This window comes from Eupeodes corollae, chromosome 1 (assembly GCF_945859685.1).
Source record: "Eupeodes corollae chromosome 1, idEupCoro1.1, whole genome shotgun sequence".
In the NCBI taxonomy this organism is placed as follows: domain Eukaryota; kingdom Metazoa; phylum Arthropoda; class Insecta; order Diptera; family Syrphidae; genus Eupeodes; species Eupeodes corollae.
Genome location: NC_079147.1, coordinates 62195327 through 62217267, shown reverse-complemented (window position 1 = coordinate 62217267; position 21941 = coordinate 62195327). Strand labels below are relative to the sequence as shown.

General features: G+C 33.2%; 1 protein-coding gene across 1 annotated transcript; it reads right to left on the bottom strand.

Annotated features, from left to right (window-relative positions):
• Positions 1 to 724: 724 nt before the first annotated feature.
• LOC129941008 (solute carrier family 22 member 13-like) lies at positions 725 to 19518 on the bottom strand. The gene is made up of 6 exons (XM_056049545.1): positions 18902 to 19518; positions 14388 to 14580; positions 2596 to 2854; positions 1669 to 2086; positions 1097 to 1603; positions 725 to 1028 (listed from the first exon to the last, which is right to left on the bottom strand). Exons 1-6 carry the CDS (start codon positions 19042 to 19044, stop codon positions 929 to 931), a joined length of 1620 nt encoding a protein of 539 aa, XP_055905520.1. The 5' UTR covers positions 19045 to 19518; the 3' UTR covers positions 725 to 928.
• Positions 19519 to 21941: the final 2423 nt, after the last annotated feature.

Here is a 21941-nt window from a genome sequence, read left to right as displayed (position 1 = left end):
TTAAAATTAAAAAAAAAAAACGATAAAACTGAGTCCAACTCACGAAGTTTCGAAAATAGCTTTTTAAAGATTGGACACGGTATAAAGACTAAAGTGCCAGTGTAGCTATCTCCCCCGCACATGCCCACCAATTTGGCAAGCATTCTTCTTTCGAAGTTAATGGAAAAGCTGATTTCTCATCAGCTAAAGAAATGTCTTGAAGATCGAAAGCTTTTTCGTTACGGGAGTACGGTTCATATCAACGAACAGTGGATATGTATCTTTACATTGTTTTCGAAAAGAAAGTAAGATTATTGCACTCAATATTTGAAAACCATTTTATAGGGTTTAAGGCTTTCTGTAATATAAATGCGTTCTTCCGGTTAAGATAATTCCCACTTGTCATTGGATTAGAAATTATATTATATTTCAAGTCTAGAAACAACAAAATAAATTATAGACTCTGCTTTGTCTCCGAAACTATTTTTCATTTTTCTTAATGTTCTTCACCTGTCTGAAACTTCCGATCAGACTTGAAAGTCGTAGAAAGGGAAATAAAAACAGCGTAGGATTTAATGCTTCGAAAATCCAATGCCGCTATCTATGAGTGACACTTTCTTGTTCAATTAAAATTTCCTATCAAGTGCTTGATGATTAGACATTTTGATAACCGAATCTTAAAACATATTTTGTTCAAAAGAGTTTATTGTTTTTGTAAGCCTGTTATGGCTATGATTTTGTTAACTTCCCATAGAAAGTTATTGTTTTATTTTGATTTTACTTCACTTTGTTGTATAAACTTAAGGCCTTAAGCCTTAAAAGGCTATAATCGTTATAATTTAAAGTTATGGTGCCATTAATGTTCATCAATATCTTGAAAAGATCAAATGTTTAACCATAAAGTCTAAGTAGTTTCAAACAGTAATTAATTGCAAAATTTTACATTTCCTCAAATTGCTACGTCCTTTTTATTTTTCGAAACCCGAAATTGATACCATTTTTCATGACGTGCAAACTGTTCGCCTTCTGAAAGATAATTAGGCAGCGTTCTAAAAAAAAAAAAAAAAATTGCGTTAGAAATGTTTTGATTCAGCAAACATTAAAAAAATTTCATTACTTGTTAACAGTCTCAGGAAGGAATAAACACAGAAATGATCCAAATAACATAATTGTACTGACAAACACTGACGGAAATGATCTGTAATAGTTGCCCAAATACAAAATGTAAGCACTCAGGAAGCTGAAGAGATATCCCACAACATGTATAATAGCCACTCCTTGGCCTCTAACGCTTGTAGGAATAAGCTCTGCCGCATATTGTGCTTCTGCTTCGTATGCTATCACAGTTCCATAACGAGAAACTGCCACAAGTAATGCTAAGATCGTAGCATTCTCAAAGGAATTAATATTAACAATAGTAATTCCTATCGTCATGGTGAAAACTGAACACATAAATAGCGAAAAGCATGCCATTCCTTTACGACCAATTCTGTTTTGGAGACATATCATGGTTAGAGCTGCTGGTATATAGACCAATGAGGTGGTGGAAAATAGAATGAAAGGAGATGTTCCAAGTCCTTCCATATTCTTTCCAACTATATCAAAGGATATTGTGATTATCATTCTAAAAAAACAGAAAAAAATTATAAATTCGAAAAATTGTTCCAAGAAATAGTGCTTCAAACTTACGATTTTATCAACAAAATTATTGTGATTTTACGCAGGCGTGGAGTCTTGAACATTCCAAAGAAGTTATCGTCTATGTGTTTTTCGTCTATACATTTTTGAATAGTGTTCCTGCAGTATTTTTCAAATTCATCGAAAACTGATTCTTCAACAGTTCTTCGGTTAAATTTTGCAACGTGCTTTAAACATTTAACAGCTCCTTCGTAATCTTGTCTCGTTATCAACCATTGGGCACTTTCGCATAGGAAAAATGCATAAAAAACAACTGTGGCTATTGGTATTGATTCCAAAAATAGAAAATTTCTCCAATTTCCCATGGAAACTGCCATCCAGGGGATCATCACTAATCCCAAACAGTAAAAGATTCCAGGAATAATATTTAGACCGAATGTCCTTTTAGATGGTCGTATATATTCAAATACTTAAAAGAAAAAATTAATATTAGTAGCATTTTATTTGTATTTTTTTTTTTCAGTGAAATTCTAAAATATATGTACGTAATAGGTATTAAATTTAAAGTACCGCTTTTTAAAAATCCCGAAAATAAAAGTTTTAAAACCAGTCTTCAAAAATCTTGATTTTTTAATATCGAAAATGGAGTTGGATTGAAAAAGCGGAATTGTAAGACGTGTGATTTAAGATCATGGATTTTAAACCTGGAGCTTTAAGAAATCAAAGTAAAATCTTAATAACGCGATTAAAAAAAATTTAAAATAGAATTTATTGCAAGATTGGGATAGTAAGATAAAAACGTACAGGATTTTAAAAAGCAAAATTTTCAAACACAGGGTATAAGCAACATTTTCTTAAATTAACATTTTAAGGAACGGGATAATAAAAATCCAGATTGCAACACCAACTTCATTTAAATCTTTTACCATATTACGTAGTACTTTGCTTCAAATCACCCTGTAGAATATTAAATCTTACCCATTATGTACATAAGATAAAAGCATGTATCGGTTGCCATTCCTGAAATAAATCTGCATGCCGCAAATTCTGGAAGTGAACTTGTGTATGATGACAAAAAATCTCCAATGCATCCTGATAAATTGGCCATTATCATTGTAGGAAGCCGACCGATGCGATCAGCAAAATATCCGAATAAAATTGTCCCTATGACCGATCCAATGAAAAAGAGTGATTGCCCAACGGCAAGCTTGTGTGCATCATCACAGACCCAATTCATCTATGAAATTGTAAACAAAATAAATAAATTAAAAATGAGAAATAGTTTAAAAAAAATAACAAAAACTAATGAACGTGTTCCACGAATTAAGAGCTTGTGGGAACTTGGATACTTCTTTTTCGGTTTTACACATACTAAAGGTGTTATAAATATACCCTCGACATGTTTGAAGCTTACGAAAATAGGGAAGGTTTAAAGAGGACATATCTGGACACATTTCCATTCAAGATTTGAATATCAAAATAGGAGGAAAAACCAAACCTTGTTAAAGCATTTCACATTATTAATGTACGGTTCAAAAAGGAATATCAATAATTGACAGTACGTTTGAAACTGAGTTCTAGGGGCTTGATAGGCTTTACTCTTGTAAGTACCTAGGCTAATTACGGGGAGGATAATGGAAACTAGCTAATTCGAAATAACATTGTTTGTTAAAATATTGGTTTTGTAAAGGTTTCGGTAATAATTCTATCGCCTAACATTTTAAAGTTCCTTTTTGTACGCTGTCTAAAAGACTTAAACCTTTTTTAGGGGCAATTCTCCAGATATGCGAAGCTTTGTAAAGCTAAGAAGTGATGAAATGTTTCTTGAACCATTTGAGAAATCTTAAGAACCTAAAAGTTATTTGGAGCTCATGAATAACCGGGTGTGTTACGTTTTAACTAGTTAATTGGACAATGCTATTGGGATCTTGGGCAAGGCCGTCGAGAGGAATTCAGGGCCCGGGACGGACAAATCTCGGGCCCCCCACATTTAACATTTTTTTTTTAAAGTTCATGCCTACCGATATGGTATGTTCTAATTTCAATTAAAAATATCATGAAACGGAAATAATATTTTTTTTCCAAAGTGAACCGAAAAAACGTGTTAATAATCAAATCAGTTTAGTTAAAATGGAGGATGGATAGAAATTAATTCTACATGCTAGTAGATCAGTTTCTGAACAGAATTATACATTCAATTCGATATTGCCAACGACATGTTAGTAACTGATAATACGGTCGATTAACTATTAAAAACAAAATAAGCATGAAGATCTACAAACTTCCTTAAAAAGTATTTGAAATTTGTCTTAACAAAAACTAGTATTTTAAAAGGTTTACATTAAATACCCTTTATTGTTTTTTTGCATAAGTTTTCATTAGAGTTAGTTTACATTGAATGAAATTTTTTCTTTTTACAAACGAGCTTTCCTAGGTTTCTTAATAGCAAAACAACTTATAATTGCATTGAAATTCAATTTCCTTGCCAAGGGTGCTGCGATGCATAGTGTAGCAAGTCCGGAAACGCGATCTTGTAATGAGCACGTAGGATAAAAATTCTTTGTTCTGGTAAGGACGCTAAAGGAACGTTTGGCACTAACTACGGTTACATGTATGGTGGAAAACACACGGAGAGTAACACAAATTTAGGGAAAAATCGTCTCCAAGTTCTGCTTTAAAATTAGCAGAATAAATGTGTTTCAGATGAACCTTGTAGCGGAGTTTTTAATTTCAATTTCGTCTATAGTTGAAAACTGCCAAAAAAATAATTTTTTTTTATTGTATTGTCCCGATTTGAAATTCCAGATGTAATTGAATTAACTAGGACGTAAAAGGTGTTTCTCTTAAAATGTATTTTTTCGTCTGTTTCCATTTCCTCTCCGGCTCCTCAATTTTCTCCAAAATGTCTCTTTAATTGCCTCTTTCGGTTCGACGGGAACGGTTCTGGAGCATCACCCAATCCAGTAGCAACTGCTTTGCATTCAGATAAAAGTTGATCCCATCCGTTCCGAATGTTATTCAAATATGAGATCAAGTTTACCAGATTTCGAATTTCAACGTCAATAGTAGTGAAGAATGATACTTCTTTCATTTAAAGCACTTAGAACTTTGCACCAAATCGAAGACATCACGAAGCATTCAAATTTGTGCTTATATTTTAGAAATCTATTTACATCTCTTCGAGCTTCAGCAGTTATATTATTATCACTTAAGGCTTCTAATGATATTCTAAGGTTTTTCAGATGATTTGGAAATGGTTTCACTGCCTCAATTCTAGCTGACCATCTTGTATCGGAAATTTTGTGAAGGGCACATTTTTCTTAAGAATTTCCCAACGTTGGGCACTGCTGCTAAAAAAGTTGAAATATTTTTGAACAACACTAAAAAATGTGACTGCGGCAGTACAATATTTCGCTATATACACACTTTGAAGTGATTTTATATCCTTCAAATCTTCAGTAAACAACTTATGTATTTAAAATATAAATTAAAAAATGTTACTTAACCACAATTGAAAAACGTTTGTGTGGGATTGTCCCCAGGAGTAATTCTTGTCATGAAAAGCGCTTACTCGAACTAGCTGTTTGTTCTGTTGGTCCCCTCCATCCCTGACAACATTATTCGCACATAGGAATGGTTGAAAGTTGTAAGTCACTAGGCCCTAATTCTTAACGGACTGTTGCACCACCTTATATTGTCTCCAGGTAAACAATTTAGGTGCCGTGAAATTGGCTTTAATAATCTTTTCAAAATTGGAAAGCTAATTGTTGAATTTTGGTCTTATTTTATTTTTGTAAAGTGTATTAAACCAATTTTCAACAGTTGGTCTTGTTACACTTAAACAAAGTGAAATAAAGCATACGCTAAGGCCCATGCATACCCCAAAGCCTTTAGTGTGCCCAAGAAAGGGGATTGCATGCTGCCCCCTTACCATTGGCGGATCCACGGGGGGGGGGGGGGTTCGTAGGGGTCATGACCCCCCCTGGGAGACAATTCGTTTGATTTTTCATAGGAATTATGACCCCCATTATATTTTGAATTATTTATTTTTTGTATATGAAACAACATTTGTATTTTACTTCCTTAAACTTTGTTGCTAAAAGTACTACTTTTGACTGAAGATTGGACCAAGAACATAATATGAATCGGATATTCAGCCCTATTTCAAAAACACAGCACAAATTCATCAGCTTTTGACCAATTGAACATCTAGGGGGGTCATATGAGCCAAAAAGCTTATACAGTTAAGTTGTATAAGTAAAGATTTCATTTAAAGATGTATTAATAATTTAACGACATTCACCCAAAAACAACTCAAATTTTGATTTTGGCTCAATTTAGAACGCGAAAAAACTTTAGTCATGCTATAAATTATTTTCAGAAAAATTTTTTCTAAGAAAAAGAGCAAATATTCAGGTTCTTAAGAAGAAACCTTGAATAAGAGATCATCAATTTTATATTGAGTTGCCTTTGAATTCCTTAAACTAGAATTCAATTTTATTATTACATTTTTTTGACACACATAAATAGTGATTATTGACGTGATTTTTACTGCGACATATAGGAACTATATAGCAAGTTTTGCATTAGTAAACAATTTCAAACTATAGAGCTTTTAAGCAAATATGACATTACGAAGAAGTCGAACAAAGTGGGTACCTCGATTCCTTCCTTCCGTCTGTCTGACTTTCCTGGCCCCTACAGTCCAAACAATTGTGTTGATTGAAATAAAGATTTTCAGCTTATTAATGTAAGGAGTTTTTATCATTTTATCAATAAAAAAATAACAGCAGTCCCACACAAATTTTTTGGTTCAAACATGTGATTTTTCTAAAACTTTCTCAAAATTTTGTGTTCTTAGTTTGGCTTCTTCCTACAAGAAAAACATATTTTCGTATTGCTCCAGAAGGGTACCCCTCAAAAAATCTTTATTTTGTTTTTAAGTTCTCTCAAGAACTAATGGAACGATTTCAACAATTTCTTTTTCTGTGCAAGCTCTTGTCAATGATCAAATTGATTATGATTTTTTATGATCAAAAATGTATTTTTTTTATTTTTAATAAAATACTAATTTCGTTTACAAAACTCGATATCTCAGAGAGGCGACAACTTTTTTTTTACGAAATTTAAATGTTCATATGTTTATAAGCTCTTTATTAAGTGCTTATACCAAAAATATTTTTAAGACAAAATTTAAAATGATCTTCGAAAAAAATAGGTTAATCTAGATTTTTTGACAAATAAAATGGCATTTAAATTTTTGCGAAGAACTTATTTTGGAGGTACATTTTTAAATCTTAAAATATAGGCAATATTTTTAAACAGACTTTTTGGAAGAAATTATCAAGTTCTTGCGACCCAGTCGTGCATTTCATTTCTTTCAAAATTGGTTTTCTGTTGAATACAAAAGATCTTAAAAAATTAAATAAATCTACTTTTGAAGTCAATTTGCTTTGGATGCTCTAATTTGTGTGTAATTTGTGAGTACTACAAAACTTTTCTTTCCAACTTATTTGTTTACTTACCTTACTTTGTTTTAATTTAATTTTTTTAGAGAAATTATGTTCTTAAATGCAACTATTTCCTTAAATTCTAGAACCAAACCTTTTTGTCTCTACAATTTTTAGTTTTGTTGACGCCTTTATAAGATCCAAATACAAGTAAGCTGATTGATAACGATAGTAATAAGAGACTCCCGGAAATTGAGTTCAAAAAAACTACGTCAAAAAGAGACCGACATTTTAACATATCAGATCCTCTCTCATTTTCTGTATTTTTAAATTTTTGCACAGTTCTTCGCATAAATAGAAATGAAAACAAGTAAAGTGTGTTTTGTTTTTGGAAAAACGTGCGCGAAATGCACCAAAAACATTCTAAGCTATTGCATTTTAGGTCTTAAATATGGCATATTTAGGCAACTGTTCGAATCTTGGAATGCTTTCATATGAGTCATTCAAATTAAATAGTTAGACCATAACTTGCTGGACAACAGTGTTCTAAATAATTTGATTACTAAGCAATTATAAAATTTTGTTATCATCCTTTACAAAACATTAAAGAACATTTTTAAGCGGTGAGTAAAAACTCATCTAAGTGTGTGACCCCCCCCCTGATGAAAAGTCTGGATCCGCCCTTGCCCCTTAAACATCTATTCGTAAAAATAAGTTGGTCTAATTTCTCAAAATAATTGTGCCTATTTTCACTTTTTCAAAGTGCAATATCAATATCAACTGTTGAAAATTGACCTTATGTTTCTTTTGTACAGTACATTAAGGCCAATTTTTAAAAGTTGGTCTTATTTTACTTGACCTTATTTTACGGTACCAACAATTTAATGGAATAGAAGTTGCAAAAAAAAAATCGTTTATAAATATGAGGAAGAGAGTCGGAGACAGAGCAGAGCCCAGAAGAACACCAGCATTTATTTTATGAGTTATAGACTTGGAATCATGCAATATTGCTTGTTTTGAGGTTTAGTCGTATTGAAATTAGAATAGATTCATTAATACAAAAACACACATTGCGATAAGAGAGCTTGGTTAAAAACTCCATGATTTTGAAAGATGAAAAAAATAATTTTACTTACTCTAAAACGATGTCAAGATTTAATATATAATAATAAACCATAATATCACCGGCCAGATTTAGGAGTGGGCAACCGGGGCTCTCACCCCGGGGTCTCCACAAACGGCGGACCCCCACAATAGAGGATTGGAAAATTCAAATTCCAACTAATAAACACTAGTAAACATCTTTTCATTTCATATCTTTTATTTTGCTCTTTTACATTTACCTACAGCCTGCAGTACTTTGTTTGTACATGTTTACATGATTATTTAATTATATTAATCTTAAATAACAGAAATCATAGATCTGATTTGTTGATTTGTTCACTCCAATCAGGCAATCAGTGAAATATCAAAATCTCAAATGGAAGCACTTCCAATTCAGTACCCCACTCTTGAGGAAGTGCCCCAATCGCTTAATGGCTGAGTGGGGTGGTACTTGCCAGCAACCTCGGAGGTTGGGTATTCAATTCCGTGAATGATTGTTCTTCAATTCTTGGAAAAATTAATTATTATTCACTAATTGGTAATTTTTCCATCGGCTGTGTAATTCTTTGATTTCGTGCAAAATTTGTACACGTTTTTCAGTACAGATCGGCATTGAATTCTGATTGAGAAATTATCGGAGAAGAAAAGCGGCCAGTTTTAGTCTTGAAAAAACTCAGCGACAGCCGTTATTCTTGTCAAGCTGAAGCAACGAAAGCCTCAGTCAACAGCTATTTAAATCTTATATCTTCTAATAAAGAGCAAAAAGACATAGTGAGAAATGAAGCAAAGCACCTTCAACAAAAGATGAGTGGTCTCGAAACCGCTTTGTTTGCAACATTTTGGAACTATATCTTGGAGTGATTCAACGCTACAAACAAGATGTTGCAAGACCCGAAAATGATTCTTGAATCGGCAATGCGTGCACTAAAATCATTGAAATTATTCGTGAAATCGAAACAAAATGATTTTGATAAATACGAGGAAGCAGCCAAAAAAAATCTGATACTGATGAATATGTACAATCACGCACCCCCAACAGAACGAAAAATGTGAGGTTGAATCCGCTTGATTACGGGAAAGCACAAGACGCAAATCTGTAACCGAAAGAAAAATACAAAGTGTCCGCCTTCATCCCAGTGAATGACCAGCTATCCGTTACTCTTACTGAATGATTGCATGCATATGAAGCTGTACGTTCAAGATTTGGATTCCTGAATCACATCGAGAAGATGGATGCTGAAAATTTGTACGCTGAAGCAGAGGCATTGTGTATACGCATGATTTAGAGCCTAGTCTTGGTAATGAGTTTATTCAATTTGTGTCTTTGATTGACTCATACAAAAAGGAAAATGACCATGGAACAGATCAATCGCCGGAACTTTTTTATTACCAAATTCTCGAAAATCAGAATTTCAGAGCTACATTCCCAAACCTCGAAATTGTATTGCGAAATATTTGATATTGATGGTAACAAATTGCTTGAGAGCGCTTTTATAAAAATGAAAATTATAAAAAATAGGCTTCGAACCACGATGGGACAAAACCGTCTGTCGAAGCTTCCTGAGCATTGAAAGCGATTTACTCCGAGAACTGGATTTGGCAAAATAAGCTTGAAAGGTTCCGTTCGTTTACCCTGAAGTTTAATTTTAGATGATTCTTTTTTCCGTTCGTATTTATATGTGTTTGTTCATTATACTAAAGGAATTTACTTGGTTTCAAAATACATTATTAATTGAAAAACTCGAGTAAGAAAATAGTTTACTTTACGAGGGGGCCTCCGCTTCTTTACTGTCCCGAGGCCTCTGGACCTTTAAATCCGGCCCTGTACGGAAGCCATAGTGCTGGTAAGGTGCATAGGATAGGTTCAAAAGGCTCAAAACAGCTTTAAAACATAACAAAAAATATGGATTTTATTTTTATTGTTTATTATGTTTATGTTTTTTGAAGTTAAAAAGAACACAAAATTAAAAATTATGTTTCGACACAGTATGTTTCATTTTTTTTCTTTTTAAAGAGTGAATTGACTTTATCGGTATGATATACCGATAATGTCCTTTAAGTCTCCATACACGGATATAATGGCCAAGGAAATGGTGACCACAAACAACATCATCGCAAATAGTAGATGCAATTTATATCTCTCTATAGAAGACAAACCCTTAGCTTGGGCATTATGTACAATCTGTCAGATTTATAAATAATAATATGTACATGAGTTAAATTCGTAAATAAAAATAATTTATGGGTGCTTTCTACTCCACCCTTTAATAGATAGTCCAAGAAAATAAGCTGAAAAGTTGTATTAATTCGAAAAGTTCCGATAATGCTGAATTTAGGTGGAAAGCTTTATTTTTACGTCCTTAACACCTTCCTTCCTTTTATTTTAGATCGGAGCAAGAAAATTAAGAAATTTTAGGGAGGAGGAGCTCTCCACCAAAAGTTAAGCTGTCGGAATTTTTTCGAAGTAAATATGTATTTGAATATCTAATTTGCCTGGACTACACCTGAAGTAATATTAAGAATATTCTTGTTTAAAACAATGTTTTCGAAACTATTTTATTTTCAACGGCATATTATAAATATTGTTGCATGTCGCATCTTCTTGACATTAAGCCTATAAATAAATCTGCTAAGCACGCGATTTCTATCAAAAAAATTACGCAGTATAGATAAAAATAAAATACATCACCGAATGCATGTTGGTAATTTCGGTGGTTCAAGTTTTCAATTATCAGTGAAGTTAATGAGATTGAAACAAAAAAGTTCATTCATATAAAAATCTTCTTATGTACATAAAGCGCGAGACCTTTCAAATTCATGCATAATGAATCGAAATGATGTCGAATGATTCAAAATAACATCAAGAGAAAGTAAAAATAAAGAATATTTACATTCAGTAAAAGTATAATTTGGCATTTAAACAAATGATGTTTTGAAATTGTATTTGTAAAATGTCAGAAATTTGAGTCAGAATTGAGTGTGAAGTTCTACAAAAATAGCAAACAATATTTACTTTGTAATTCGTTTTCATTCCATTAAATAGAGATTTAAAGTTCATAGAACTCAGAACTGGTTTTGGACCGAATTGTACGTGAATGCATAATTAAATCTAAAGAAATTTCTTATTTTTTTTAAAGGAAGATCGTCAAGAAATTGTTATTAAGTCAAATATATAAGTGGCGAAATCTCATATATCAGACATTAAGTCGTCCAAATTAAGTTAATTTTCTGTTTCACAAATAAAACAAAATTCTTACTTAAGGCATAATGGTGTATTAAATTCAAATCTCACCATAAAATTTTTGTATCGCATTAAGTTTTTAAATTTTGAAGAAAATCAAACAATGTGTTTTTGAGACTAAGGTGAAACGCAACATAGTTTTTAACAATGAATTTAAAGTAAAAATATTTCTCTTCAAAATAAAGTTAAATTATTATTACTCCATTATTAACCAAATATTCACATTACGGCAGATCTTGGACAGAAAATCCAGGAACTTCAAATCGATTTTATCTTTATCCATTTTAAAGCTTCGCATGACAACTTTGTAATTAAGAGATTTACAGAGCAATAAATAAATTGGGTGGCGCAACAGTCCGTTGTGAACCAGGGCCTAGTGACTTACAACTCGCAACCATTCCTGTGTGCGAGTACTGTTGTCAGGAATGGAAGGGACCTACAATTTTAGGCCGAATCCGAATGGCTAATTTGAGAAAGCACTTTTTCTTGACAAGAATTACTCTTGAAGGAATTGTCAATTCCTCGCAAGACAGAGTACCCGCGAAAATTAATTTTTTAAATTAAGGTGTTTCAGGCAGGGATTGAACCCAAGACACCTGGCATGACAGTCCAACGCACTAATCATCATGCCACGGGTACTACTTTTTACAGAGCAATATCTAGTTTTATTATCCCTGTCAAACTTATCCGTTTATGCAGAATGAGTATGGAGAATGCACTGGGCCGGATGTAGAAGTCCAGAGGCCTCGGGGCAATAAAGGAGCGGATTATCTTAAATTAAATTTTAGAGTTAACAAACGCAACCTTTCGAGCTTTTTTCGCCGAAAAATCGTTGGTGTAAGTCACTTTCAATGGTCAGGAGAGCGAGCTTCGAAACACGGTTTGTCCCATAGTGCCTATTTTTTTTTAAATTTTCATTTTTGAAAATGAGCGAACTCCTGTGCAATTTTGATTTTCGAGAATTCGGTACTAAAAATGTTCCGGCGGTTCATCTGTTCCATAGTTTTTTCTTTGTATGAGTCTTATTATCAAGACTAGGCCCTAAATCATGCGGATACATCTCCTCGATGTGATTAAGGAATCCAAATCTCGAATGTACAGCTTCATATGCATGCAATCTTTCAGTAAGAGAAACGGGTGGATTTTCAACCACTAGGATGAAGGCGGATACTTTGTATTTTTGACGGATTTGTGCTTTGTGCTTTAACGTAATCGAGCGGATTCAACCTCAAATTTCTCGTCATGTTGCGGGTACGTGATTGTACATATTCATCAGTATGAGATTATTTTTAGGCTGCTTTCTCGTATTCATCAAAATCATTTCGTTTCAATTCCACGAATGATTTCCATCATTCTAGTACACACATTGCCGATGCAAGAATCATTTTCGGGACTTGTAACATCTTGTTTGTAGCGTTGAATCGCTGCTAAATATCGTTCCAAAATATTGTAAACAAAGCGGTTTAGATACCACTCATCTTCTGTAGAAGGTGCGTTGCTTCATTCCTCACGATGCTTTTTTGTTTTTTATTGAGCTTTTTCAAGACTAAAAACTGGAAGCTTTTCTTCTCCGATTATTTCTCAATCAGAATTCGGTGCCGCTCTGTAGTAGCTGTGAAAAACGTGTATGAATTCTGTTCGAAAACAAAGAACAGAACACCCAATGGACAAGAGTTAGCAGCTGCCTTTCCCACTTTATTTGCAGAATGACCACAACAAGGTACGAACGCCGATAAATGATTTTTCTCCAAAATGAGGGCCACTTATATTTGCAGCATTGTCATATGATCTTGATATTTCACTGATTGCCTGATTGGTGTGAACAAATATAGATCAATGATGTTTGTTATTATTGATTAATATAATTAAATAATCATGTAAGTACAAAGTACTGTAGGCTGTAGGTAATGGTAAGAGACCAACAAAAAATACATATCAAAGGAAAAGATGTTTACTAGTGTTTACTAGTTGGAGTTTGAAACAAACATTTTCCAAAGTCTCTGTTGTGAGGGCCCCCGGTTTGTAGAGGCCCCGAGACTTCCGCCCTGGTTGCCCTCCCCTTAAATCAAACCTGAGAATGCACACTGCTCTATCAAGGTTGGAAAAAATAAAAGGTCTTAGACAAGAGGCTGTACTGTCATGCTACTTCTTCACCATTGTTTCGGAGGGAATTTTGCAAAACTCAACCGTCAACACTAGAGGCACAGTCTTCCAAAGGTAATATTGACATAATTAGAAAATCAAAGTTTGATGTCACTAGATGGCGATTTTGAGCATTGTGACAGAAGCGAAGAAGATGGTTTCAGTGGTCAATGAGGGCTAGGCCAAGTATGTATATGCTGTCATCAAAAAAAGACATTGAACGCACGTCTTGGACAAATCGTCAACATGGAGAGCTACACATAAATTCGAGGTATTAGAGGACTTTGTGTCACGACAACAGCATTGAAATGAAACGAAGAATAACTCTCGCAAATCGTTGCTTCTTTGGACTTAGAAGACAATTAGTAGTTAAGTCCTCTCTCGATCATAAAAAATCGCCATATACAAGACGATCATCACCGCGGTTCTCATTTATGGCGTTGAGGGCTGGATCCTATTAAAGAAAGATAAGAGCCTATGCTTTGGGTTATTTTTGGCCCCGTTTGTATAGATGGAGACTAGAGAAGAAGATAACTGTGCAGGTTGTACAATAACACCGACCTGATTAAAAGCATAAAAGTCTCACGAAAGATGGCGAAATAGAAGAAGACCGTGACGCAGGTAGCCAAAGACTTTTTTAAAAACCTGTCGTGATAGAGTGATTTTAGAGTCGCTCATAAATTAAATCAAAACCCATTATAAAACTTCAATTTGATTTCGAAAAATAAATCCAGTGATAAGCAGAAGCATAAATATATTCCTTCCTAAGAAGAAAAGATGTGGAAAAGCGCAATCAAATTTGTATTCGTTATAAGTGTCAATGTTAAATTTACCTCTGCGGAAATACTCTTGTAACCAAAATCGTAATTGTAGATCCATTCCGTGCATTTTTCTTCAGAAGCAGTATAATATGACTCTAATCCAGCATCTACTTTGATGAGCTTAGTACATGATGGTCTTTCAAATTTTGAATAGATAGCTTTAATATCAACAAATGATAAATTTGTAAAGGATTCATGAGAGCACCTATAAATAAAATAATAAAAAAAAAATAATTAAACAACATGCAAAGCTTAATTTCTCTAGAAACAAAATAATGAATCAATAATAATTGAAGAACAATGAGCAATCTAATAACTTGTAAGATATAACAGGGAACCATGGTTAATTATAAAGAAGATAGCATAACTTAGAAAAAGGAAGAGTCTTATTTTAATTGTAACTGTATTTTTATTCTCTTATCCTCAAATCCTTAAATGAAATGAACTTAGATGAATTTTGGCAACCTTTTGTACATTGAACTTTTGTATTTGCTTCAGGGCATGTTTTAAGTTAAGGCAGCTAATTTTAGTATCTAAGTTAAAAATTTCAAAAAATCAATAACACTGTTCGTTTGAATATTGAAAAAACTACTAGTCAAAGTGTGAACAAACAATACTTGTTTTAGGAAAGATTACTCTTAGCAAATTTAAGCAATTTTTGGAAGTTAAACTTTTACAACTACTGATTTAATACCTGTTAAGTTCGTTTCGGCGTGCAGTACCAAAACCTTAAACTAAGTCTTAACATAGCTTATTTTTGTACCAGTACGTCTCTATTTTGTTTCGGTTAGAGTTAAGCTAGCAGAAAAAAACGTCTCTCTTTTCTTATATAATTTGACCAAAAGTGAGCTAACTATATTTAAGAAATAAGGAACACAAAAATGACTAAAGCGTTTATGCTTCCAAGGGCCCGAGAACAGTCTCCTATACTTCTATTGGATTGCAGACGATACAAAACTTAAACGACATAAAAAACCTTAAAGTAAGGCAAGTTTCGAGTATTTTATCAGCCAGCTGCCAAAAAATTACCTTCCAATTAAAGCAAATTCAATGAAAAGTTGACTGGAAGGTAAGTCAAGAAAAATCTCCCAAACTATGAAGTCAAGTCTACTAATGTCAAAATGACAGCTAATCATGTTTTTTCATCCAACTGAAAGCTGAACTTTATTATTCTATAATTTCTTTAATTTCTACATAATTATATTTAATATTTTAGGTAAAAGGGTTCCTTTTCAAATTGGAAAATCAATTAGTAATATTTCCTTACAATACAAAATAAAGGGTGTCCCAAAATTAACGCAAGATTTGAATTTGCCGCCATTTGTGCAGTGAAGTGTTGGCAACCATGAAAAAAGCAATTTGACAGCTAACAGTATAGGGTTATTAAAAATGGAGCGTTACAAGATAGAACAACGTGTCTTCATTATTAAAGAATATTTAAAAAATAGTGAAAGCTTGGCGGCTGCAGTTCGAAAATTTCTTACAAAATATGGTCGGAATAGTGTTTTAACTTCGTCAACTGTGAAGAGATTAATTGAAAAATCCATGAAGACTGGATCCGTTGGAGACGCCAAACACACTGGTCGTCCAAAAACAAGCCGTTCAAATGTGAATGTCGAAGCAGTGCGTGAGAGTGTTGCTGACAATCCAGGAACCTCAATTCGACGTCGTGGACAAGAATTGCAAATTTCAAGAACCTCTCTACAGCGTATACTCACCAAAGATCTGTGTCTTCATGCTTACAAAATTCAATTAACACAACAATTGAAGCCTAATGACCATGGACAGAGAAGAGAGTTCGTTGAATGGATTATTGAACATTAACAAATGGACCCTGATTTTTCGAGCAAAATTATCCTAAGCAATGAAGCACATTTTCATCTTGATGGCTTTGTCAATCGCCAAAATTGCCGCATTTCGGGTTCGGAGAACCCACATGTGATTGTCGAAAAACAAATGCATCTACAACGCGTGGCTGTATGGTGTGGATTTTGGGCTGGAGGCATAATTGGGCCATATTTTTTTGAAAATGATGCTGGTCAAGCAGTGACTGTTACTGGTGCTCGATATCGCGACATGATTATACAGTTCTTTCTGCCAAAATTGGATGATATTGATGTGTCCAATATGTGGTTTCAACAAGACGGTGCCACATGTCATACAGCCCGTGAAACAATTCAATTACTGCATGAGAAATTTCCAGGTCGTGTACTCTCTCGTTTCGGTGATCAAAATTGGCCTCCTAGATCGTCTTATTTAACAGCATTAGACTTCTTTTTATGGGGTTATTTGAAATCACAAGTCTATGTCAACAAGCCCACAACCACCCGTGCATTAAAGGAGGAGATTCAACGCTGCATCAACGAAATTCAGCCACATTTATGCAGAATGGTTATGGAAAATTTCAACAAAAGAGTGCGCATGTGCATGCAAAGCCGTGGAGGCCATTTGTCCGATGTGTATAACTTGTCTGAAATATAACTATCAAAAGACTAAAAACGGCGTTTTCTATTTAATTCAAATCTTGCGTTAATTTTGGGACACCCTATACAAGTTATGTTGGACTTCTATCTTGCCTAAGACGTATTTTGTAGACAACAATGGTTTTGGCACTATAAACTGAAGACAGGTTTTTGTGAAGTAAAGTTCCGAGTTGTCTTGGTCAACATTAACTTTCAAAAATTCAGTTGACTTCAAGTGTGTTGTCTGAACTTGCCCACTGTCGTTAAAATGGAAGGTATACTTCCTGAAAGGTGACCTTCAATTTCCGCAAAATATTATATCTAATAAAATGGCGTCGTTTTGAAAAAAAATAGTCTGTTTTATTGTCTTTTTAGTCAAATATAGTATTTTTCCATTCAACCCAAAATATGGTACATCGTCATAGAGAAGGTAAACATATCCAAGAGTACTCAGTTCAAATTTTCAAGTCAAATTGCGCTTTGAGTAACAAACATCTCATTGCCAGAAAAACGTGTGGCGGACGTTTTTTTAGAATGTGGAAATATGAAAACACGGAAAAGATATGGCCTTGAAATTGTTTTGGAATATTTTTGAAAATATATAAAATATAAAATATGTTTCTGTGTACATTTCGACTTTGTTCAATGTTTTTTATATTATTTTCTTGCTTTTCTAACATAAATTTTAAATACTATTGTCTTTAATTTTGAATTTCTTGTTATTGATATAACTTGAATTAAATTGTTTCTATAAGTAAATCTCGATAAAAAACAAAATTTAACAACACAAAAGTATATTTCCGATATTTTTTTAATTGAACAGATGTTTGTTCATACAAAAGAAGTTAAATCAAACACAAACAACAAGTTGCTAAGATCAGAAAAATAAATTTTAAAACTCATTAAATTTGAACTTACTTAAACTTTGTCTACGATGAAAGAAAATCAAACATGGCTTTAAAACTTGTTCGTCACGAATTCGAATTTGAAATTACAGTTTTTCCATCAGGTCAAGTTTTTAAAATGTAACTTTTCAAAAAAGTTAAAAAAATGTATAAAGCGGTGTAAAATAAAACACAGTTTTTTACAATAAATTTTAAATTCATAGAATCTAGAAGATAATATCCTAAAAGAGAGCTGCCTATATTGTAAAAAATTTAAAGAGTTTTAAACCTTTCAACTTTGTTTGTGTCTTTTTGTTTAAACAGCTTTAAAAAATGCAAATAAAAGTTGATTTTTGGTTATAACTTCGAACTTCGATTTAAGCTTTAAATCGAACATAATATTTAACATTTGTTGCCAATAGTTTTCGAAAGCATGACTTGATAAACTTTTATACTTTAATAATATTCGTAGCTTATAAAAAAATATAGTCTCAAAAAGACAACAATAATTATTTTTTTTTTTAAATTCTAAAAAGTAATATCTCAAAAACTCGACCTGATAGATTGATATCAAAGCTAAAACCAAAATTATAGTGTGATTGACAATTACAATACTAAGTTTACCAGTATTATTTTGAAGAGCTTGAAAACTTAATGAAGAGAATTTAATTGTTTAATAAAAAAACAGAAATTCATACATAACTTGTTTTAGAATTTGTCTAAAGCTGGTTTACACAAAAAGACACAAAACTCTTTGAGGGATTAAAACTCTTTAAATTTAAAAAAAAAAACTCATGTAAGTCTCTTCTAAAGTTGTTTTTGATTATGGCGCTGATCTTTAAAATATATTTGCATGTATCAAAACTATTAGTATAAAAATTAAGCAGTTTATCAAACTTTATATTTATAAGTAGTTACATTTTTGAATTCGTCTACTTACAATAAATGAATTAATAATAACACTCTTCCATTGTTATCAAGCTTACTAAAAAATTGCTTACAAATCAGAAACGTGCGAGCGAATATCTCTAATATTATACTTAAAAATATATTTTTTGTTAAAAATAAAGCTCAATTTTGAAAACAACAAACAACTATTTTATGCATATACACACAAATATATATTTTTTATTTAGGTTAGACCTTATTTTAAAAACAAAACAAAAATAAAATATCATACCAGTGGGGTGGAGTAAACCCTACAATGGTTTGGGCAAAGTAATGCCATGCAGAAAATATATTCAATACACCAAACGATATTAGTAATAAGAATTGATATCTACTGTAATCGCCACATTTATTCAAGACCTTTTCGAAATCCATTTAACGAACTTAATTAACAGAATTTTATACGAAACTACCCGAGAGGTTTCAAAGTCAAGTTACGAACAGAAGAAGCTTTTAAGGAATAAAATAGGTTGATTCTATTCATATACACATTTTTAATAAGATGTTTGCAAAATTTATTTTTGTAACACTCTTATCAATGTTTACCACATTTGATTTATTATTAATTTTAAATAAAGAAGATTAAGGTTTAAGTTATATTTTTTTAATTTAATAAGATATACAACATTTTTATTGAACCCGCACCACCGCCGTATTGTTTCATTCTATGGAAAAATTAAAATTTAAAAAAAAAAATTGAAAAAAAGTCAAACCCAGTAGAGACGGAGACGCTACGTGTTTTTCTCTATCCGAAAGTTATGGCGAAATGAGCTTAGATAGTTTAGTACCAGAATTTTAATTTCAAATAGAACACGTCTTTTCCGTTTCGCATTCAAATTACAACTGGTTTTTTTTGTTTATTATTCTGTATTTCTAAATTCAGTTAGATATATTTTAACAAAGATGAAAAGATACTATAGTATATTCAACTGAAATAACAATCAGCATAGGAGAAATTATATAAAGCGGCAAAAACGATTGGTTTTTGATAGAATATATTTTATAACGACTAAATGTGTTTTAGCGATGACAGCAAAAAGCTGATAATACAATGATGAAATGGTAACATGCAATACCTTAACACTTAATAACTATTACAATTTGGCCATCCCGATGTTATAGATGAAATGATATCTAATTACTTATACATTTTAACATTATTTATTAACTAAGGCTTCATGTTGCCGACCGCCCAGACTCTTTGATCTGCAAACCTGATGTAAATATTTTACACATATTTACATAAAACTCAAGCAAACCTTCTTTCAGTTCGTTAATCACAAAAGAAAGACAGAAGGGTATCCATGCTCAATGCCCTTCAATAATAAAACCTCCGATGATAACATAACAACAGCCAAGTTGATTGAGCGCCACCTGAGTGGATACTGCGCTACTCTCGGGATTGGATTTGAAGACCTTTTGGGCTGGAGCGTTGACGCCAACTCGCTCTAAGTCGTTAGACTTTAATTCTGTTAACTAGGTCAGTGTCGCTGTACAGCCCGAACAGTTCGTCGTTATATCTTCTCCTCCATTCTCCATCTATGCATACGGGGCCAAAAATCAGCACAAACATTTTTCTCTCAAAGCATCCCAAGACGCTCTCATCTTTTTATTTATAGGATCCAGCCCTCAGCGCCATAAATAAGAACCGTGATGATGAGTTTCGTAAAGATGGCAATTTTAGATTCTCGAGAGAGGAGTTTACTACTCAATTGTCTTCTCAGTCCAAAGAAGCAACGCTTTGCAAGAGTTATTCTTCGTTTGATTTCAGAGCTTGTGTTGTTGTCTGCATAGCGGTGCCTAGGTAGACAAAGTCCTTAATTACCTCAAAGTTATAGCTGTCCATGGTGACGTTTTGTCCAATACGTCGTCGTTCAGTGTCCTTTTTTGATGACAGCATATACTTGGTCTTGCCCTCATTGACCACTAAACCCATCTTTTTCGCTTCCGTCGCTATGCTCAAAAACGCTCTACTGACATCACGCTTTGACCTTCCAATTATGTCAATATCATCTGCGTATCCGAGTAATTGGATGGACATTTGGAAGATTGTGCCTCTAGTGTTGACGGTTGAATTTTTGCACAATTCTTTCCAGAAGAATGTTGAAGAAGTCGCATGACAGTGCATCGCCTTATCTAAAACCTTTTTTTGATATCAAATGCATCGGTGAGATATTTACTGACCGTGATAGAGCAGCATGAATTCTCTGTAGACATTTTGTATAAACAGATAACTTTGATAGGAACGCCAAAACTAGACATTGCTTTGTAGAGCTCTTCCTAAAACGCGGCTTTAAAGTATAGACAAAAATTAGTAGGTATTGATTAGAAGTCCCTGGTTTTTTTTTTTAATATCTTCCGTGGTGTGAATATTTGGTCAAACAATGATGTTCAAATGGTAGACATGTGCATTCAAGAGGACACAGGCGTCCCCAGGGTTTTCCCAAAAACCCACCTATGTCTATCAACTCCTACTCCCACCTCCACGCGGTGAACTTCGGGTGCCTAGTACCTCAACCGGAGATTGGGTTCTAATCCCAGTAGAATGTTGTTTTGTTGTTTTCTCAACCTAACGATGAGTTCACCCCGGGGCCTGTGGTCTTTCTAAAAATGGTCATCTTCTCTTTCTCTATCTAAACTTTTTCATTTATCCTTATCTCAAGAAATATTTCCTATGATATGGAAAACATCTTTTATAACTCAAATTCAAACTTTGTCTTTTAACAAAAATGTATGAACTCCTCAGTCTCCGTTGCAGATCTCTAATTACCCCAGCGCAGCAAGGCTTCATACAAAGTAGCTTTACCATTCACTTGTTCCTATTCTACTCTGGTGTTTCCCTAGGTACTCATTTAGGCTCCCTCCTCTTTATTCTCATAATTAATGATATTGAGATGTTCATTAAACATTGTCAAATATCCCTTTGGGCCGATGATTTTTCAAAGTAATTGCAACTCATGAAGACTTATCTCTCCTTCAAACAAATTGCTTTTAGCTCAACATTAACAAACGCCAGAAAATAACCTTTTCCCCGTCATTACTATCTTTATAACCATCCCAAACATGTAGGCGAAATAAGGGATATCAGCATTTTATATGACCGAACGGAAATTACTACATCACATATTGACGGAATAAGTTACGAGCCTAAATTCGAATTAGGTTTTGTTAAAAGATTGTCAAAAGAATTTTCTAACCCTTACGCAAACCGATCGCTTTACATGACATTTGTCCGACCTCTATAATTGAATGTGCGTCGAGGGTTTTTTCTC